At 39.6% G+C, this 5,686-nt stretch overlaps 1 protein-coding gene across 1 annotated transcript; it reads right to left on the minus strand.

Annotated features, from left to right (window-relative positions):
* Nucleotides 1–4,017: 4,017 nt before the first annotated feature.
* LOC148299420 (large ribosomal subunit protein eL19-like) lies at nt 4,018–4,560 on the minus strand. Its single transcript, XM_088276098.1, is given in 1 exon segment — nt 4,018–4,560. A coding segment is annotated over 1 exon segment (543 nt).
* Between the last annotated feature and the right edge of the window lie 1,126 nt (nt 4,561–5,686).

Genomic DNA, 5,686 nt, shown 5'->3' on the forward strand with positions numbered 1-5,686 from the left:
TGTCGATGATTTCCTCCTTGCTCTTGATATCGAGGGAATCTATGCGGAGATGATCCTTCATTTTGTTCCCGGCAATTAGAATACTATGGTGGACATCATCTTTGCTAGTTTTGTGGTTGCCCTAGGAGTTGTTACTGTTTTTATTGTTGATTCTTCGATGGCGATACCTGTTGTTTTTATTTTTACTGAAGGGTGTATTGGAACTGTACTTGTTCGGGACGAAGCCACTCAACTCTGCCCTGAGCTATCTGCTAGCATCGTTATATTCCTGGTGGCCTGAGAATTTCTCAAGGATGCTTATATACTTCCTGGGCAATGAAATTCTCTCTATTTACTTGCACATCAGCGACTTCAATTCGAAATAGTTGTACTTATCTGGAGATGTCGGAGTGCTCTTATTAAGGCTATTGGCTCTGCTGCCATAAATGTTGGTGGTCTGATGTGAGCCATTGATATGGCAACTCGCATTATATTTTGGGAATATTGGAGAGGTTGAAGAATACTGAATGGGGCTGACATTACTCGCCAAGGCTTGTGAATTATAATAAATGAGTGATGGTTTGTTGTTTTGTTGCACATGCGAGGTCGATCTGCCATGACGATAGCTGATCCCATTTCCAGCTCTCTCTTGGAAGAATATGCCCTGACTATAAACCGGCCCTGCACTGCTTTGCTCTTCTTTCAATCGAGAGTATCTGCTCTTCAGCCAATATTTATTGCTTCCTTTGCTTTCGGGGTTCGCATCAGTATTGGCCAAATACTAACTGTGTGGCGATTATTTCCGGATCAAGCGGCGTTCATGTGAGCCTGCATTATTGCTGCTATTGACGAAACTATTGCTGTTGCCATTGCTGCTGTCTTTATTGCTGCCATTATTGCTATGACTATGTATGGCTTGATAGTTTTGGGAGTTGTCGGCTCGCTTGCTAGTGTGCGGGCTTGGATGGAATTTCGAGCCTTTCAAAGATTGTAAAGAGGAATCCGTCGCATCCATTGGGTGGCTTAGCAATAATAATAATAATAATAATAATCATATTCCTGTCTGAACCTTAGTATGTTGATGAGTTTTGGGATAGTCTAATAATTAACTCCGACATTACTCAGAGTCATGTTATTGAAGAGAACATCCATTCCAGCTATATAGGAGCAGTGTTCTGAAGGTAGATTTAGAGTTTTCTTACGTCTTTATGTTATCAATGGATCTTTCCTGTAATTTGAGGTTGCCTCGGTCATGTACTTCTTATAATTTAATACGAAATTATTCATTGCTTAGCAATAAATATAACAATTTAAGCTGAAATCTATATTCATAATTCAAGCATTATCAAAACCAGTTCCAGACCTGCGTATGCTTAAGCCAGCACAATCACATTTCCATAGAAGGATGATATTGATGGCCGTTGCCTTAAGGTATCAACTTCTTCCTCTTCTTCTTCCTTTTGCAAACCAAGTATATAATGAGGGAGCATGGGATTATAAAAATTAGAAAAAAATAGTAGCCGAATTCCTAATAGGGCTGAACCGGAAAAATCGAAGTTTAAGTGCACGCGACCGATGTGGAATTGCACTGCTTGCATGGCTATTTGCATTCCTGGCAGATTTTATTAGTAGGGGCAAATGTTTGTGATTGTGTACACTGCTGGACGCATTGATTCGAGGAGGGTGACCAGAAGGAGGCTTTGCATTAAATGCGGCCCAATGCCAAAAAGGAAAAATAGTATGAACTCTAAGAGGCTTGAATCATAAAATTCAAGGATTCTCTACTGCTGAGAGACCATGCAAAATCAATTGAAAATAGGTTTTCTCCCCCAAATCCCGCTAGTCCAATTAAAAGTAAGCCAGTAGTATTGTAGCCAACATTGTTATCAAAATTTCCACTCATAACCTATAAAACTTGGTGCTGGTACTAATAAATAGATGTGTCTACTGGCCTTCTGATGTCGTAGTATTTGGGGAGGATGATCATGAACATTAATAGTATCTCCTCATAATAACTAAACTTAGAAATGGCTTCAATTGCTATCAGTCTGCCGGTAGTAACACGCGCATTGCTGAATTTCAAAAAGAATGCAGTCAACGAGCTGAGGACTATCCCATTGAGAAAGTAGATGCATCGAAAGCTCGGCTGCAGTTAAGCAATTGATGGGTTGAACCTGAGAGTTTCGGTGAGTTGCAAGCTCGATGCCCTATTGATAAAATTCTACATAATGTAAAACTTACGAACTTTATAAACGACTTGGATGTGACCCAAATGCCTTAGAATGTATCGACAATCGCAATGTAAGACACAGAAGTAGAGGTCACCTTAGTGAAGTTACCAGTTCTGAATAGTATTTTAAAATGAGTTAAATCAATTGATTATAATGCAATTCTGAACTGTCCGTCCCTCGAAGCGTTATTGGCAGTGAATTGTGACAATCCGAATATTACCTATGGGATGACAGAGTAAGTTTATTGAAACCCTATAGTGAATTGATGGCTTATGTCTGTCGGCAGACTCGCTGCTTCGTTATAAAGTATCAGATTTGCTGACTAGCTGTTGATTGGGCTGCCAAACTAAAAATCATGCATTTCAGTTCTGATGGCACACATCAAGAATAGTAGAGCACTCCATAATGCGGCAAGCAGTACACTGTTTAATCTATTTATCGGATGCTTGGTTTGTCTCATGCCATATATTATGTCCATATCATATTTTATTAATGTCCAAATCACTACTCAGGCAGATTAAGTGAGCGATGAGCAATTAAATTAGCAATCTATCAATAACAATGACAAGCATTAAATAACTATTATGGGGTAATGTGTTTAAAATAATGTGCTGAGTCGCTTGTATTATCAATTGCTGTCACTCATACATTTTAAAGTATTTGACTAAAATAGCCTATTTGCTGAGCGAATTACCTCTGTATTTATTCGCGAAGTTATAGCAAAATTATTATTCCCTGCCCAGCACTGTCGACAAGTAGTTCGCGGCTTCGATAATCTTATCGTTATCATCTATCTAATCCACTGCTTATACTCTCATCTGCTCCAATGCCTCCTATCTTTGCTGATGGACATGGTTTATTTTGAGGACTTATTCTTGCAAATCTTTGCGAAGCTAGCTTTCCTGTGGCCTTTTGAACTTCTTCATAATCGATAGTGCCATACTTTTCAATGAATCCATTGAGGCTTGAGTCGTGGCAGTCAATGACTATGCCGCATCTAATATTATCTGGTCAATATCGAGATCTTCGATCCACTCACCAATTCGATCCAGGTACTTCTCTTTTCGAGCAGATAGGCTTTGATCACTGACATATTGAGCATAGATTCTGATGGGCTATTGCTCAGGATGTTTTAGTTTGATAAATGAATGCTCATGATTGTTCTGGTGCTCGCATGATGCACATAGATCGTAGCCCGGGCAGATTATGCACTTATACCTGGTGTTCCTGATCGGACTCTCATTACATCCCTTGCATGTGACATTTTGATGCAGTATTACCTATTGCTTTTAATTGAGACCAGTCTTGATATCCTCTTCCACCACAACTGGGCTCAGTAGTTCTTTCTTTTTTATTGCTGCTCTGTCGTTACTCTTTTGCTTTACCTCTGAGTCTACCTGAAGTTAGTCATCCACAGAGAGATTTTGAAATTGATCTTACTACTTCTGAATAAGGAGATTATATTTGAGGCACCCTTCTCTCTTCCTATCTTGAAATTCTCTCATATTTTCCAGATCCTGATCATTCAATATCGCAATGAAATCGTTTTCATCATCTTTGTAGACAAATGAATAGGATTGGGGCAGTCTCTTAAAGTACAATCTGACAAAAGTGGCAAGTTGTTCATACTTACTAGGCTGGCTAAGTTTAACCACATGTGCTTCCTTCTGATACTCTATTTTGACAATCATTAACAAATAAATTATGCCTCTGCATATTGGGGCCATGAAACATGAAATAGGCGACATTGCATTCTGCCGGGCTACAATGATAAGTATCGCTTAAAATGATTGTTTAAATATGCTGATCATAATCTATCTTGTTTCTCCACTCTTTTTCTCCTTTTGTCCAAGTTCTTTTGCCTTCGAGCATCTTGCTGGGCTTCGACCTTTTCGGTTTCGATCTTCTTTGACTTTTATTTAAAGATTGCTTCAATTAGGACAGTCTTGTTTTTGAACTGGTTACCCTTTGAAGCGAGATAGAATTTATGGTAAATAGTTCTATCAATCTTTTTGGCGGCTCTGTACTTTTTCAACAGCCTCCTGAGCACTCTTTGCCTTCTCACCCATAGGATTTTGGTGGGCATACGGCTTTCGCGTGTGCCTCTCCTTTTACCAGCACCAGTGTGCCTGCCTAATCTTTTGGCTTCGAGGTGCCTTCGTGCTCTTGCTCGGGAGTGGACAACTTGCTTTCGTTTCATGATGAGCCCATCCTTGATGAGCTTACGAACAAAAACTCTGCTGTTAGCTTGTCCAATTTGTTCAACTTCGCTGGGATCCATCCAGACTCTCTTCTTGCCGCATTTGAGGACTGCAGACGCAAGTCTCTTTTGGCTCTTTAGGTTCACCATCGGCGGTATTGAATGATTATAAATATTTGATTATTTATCATATCCCATTCTATTAATAATGCCTATATCCGAGCAAATGCAGGAGTGTTTGATTGGCGGGTTGTTGGATCAGCTGGGGTGAGAATTAAGCAAATTAATTGAACTAGGCGTCATTTGAAGCTGCTGGAGCCTCTGCAAATGAACCAGTCGCATCATATCATTTAGAGATATCTTCCATCAACTTCTCAGCTCTAACTATTCATCATGGCACTTTACATCAATATGAGCATGAGCAATCAGTAATCAATTTCATGAAGCTGAACTGAGAGGTTGCGGATATCACCAATACTAATACAACATGCATACAGTATACTTTATACTGATTCAATATCTTATATCAATATCAATACATAATTATTCCCTATAGCATGCTCTGTATGAGCAGTCAACAACTAGTCCATCAATTCCAGATGATAGATGATAGAGGACAGATGATTAAGATAATGTAGCGTAAGCAGTATCAATCGAAGTAGTACTTATATGATTTTTTGCGAGTGGGAGTTCCTTATTCCTTCCGATCATAGTTGTTGCCATGCCCACTGCTAATCGGCTCATAAATGGGGGCATTTTCCTCATGGTAGTGCCTTTCATTGCTTCTTTTGCTCATCTTTGTATTGGTGTTGTGGTACCCTTATTGCTGGTATTTGTCAATATAATCCTCATTCAATCCACGCCTCTTGCTATTGTTATACATGTTGTGGCTCTCGTTGTTCTGAATGCCCTTTAGGATATGCGCAGGCGATTACTGCTCTCTGCCATAACAGCGCTATTCCTATTTCTTATATTGCAGATATCTTTCGTGACTATTGCGATCCGGCCTACAATCGTTGCTGCTCTGATCATCATTATAGATGTTGGTTTGAATCGATAAGGGTATTTCTGTTTCTCTTTCTTATCTTTGCCCACTGGTTCGCCCTGTACGTCGGTTGCTCGGGGCTTGAATATATTTGAGTTCACAGACATAGGGGCTCTTTGCTTTGATATTAGGGTTCTTTGGATTCATATAAACATGATTCTTGGTCTATTGCTTGCGAGCAGATGGTGAAACTGAGATAGTGGCTTATCTGGTCAGTCTTTTGTTATTGCT

Source organism: Brachycentrus maculatus, unplaced genomic scaffold (assembly GCF_059751285.1).
Source record: "Brachycentrus maculatus isolate JH-2025_06_01 unplaced genomic scaffold, ASM5975128v1 h1tg001162l, whole genome shotgun sequence".
Taxonomy (NCBI): domain Eukaryota; kingdom Metazoa; phylum Arthropoda; class Insecta; order Trichoptera; family Brachycentridae; genus Brachycentrus; species Brachycentrus maculatus.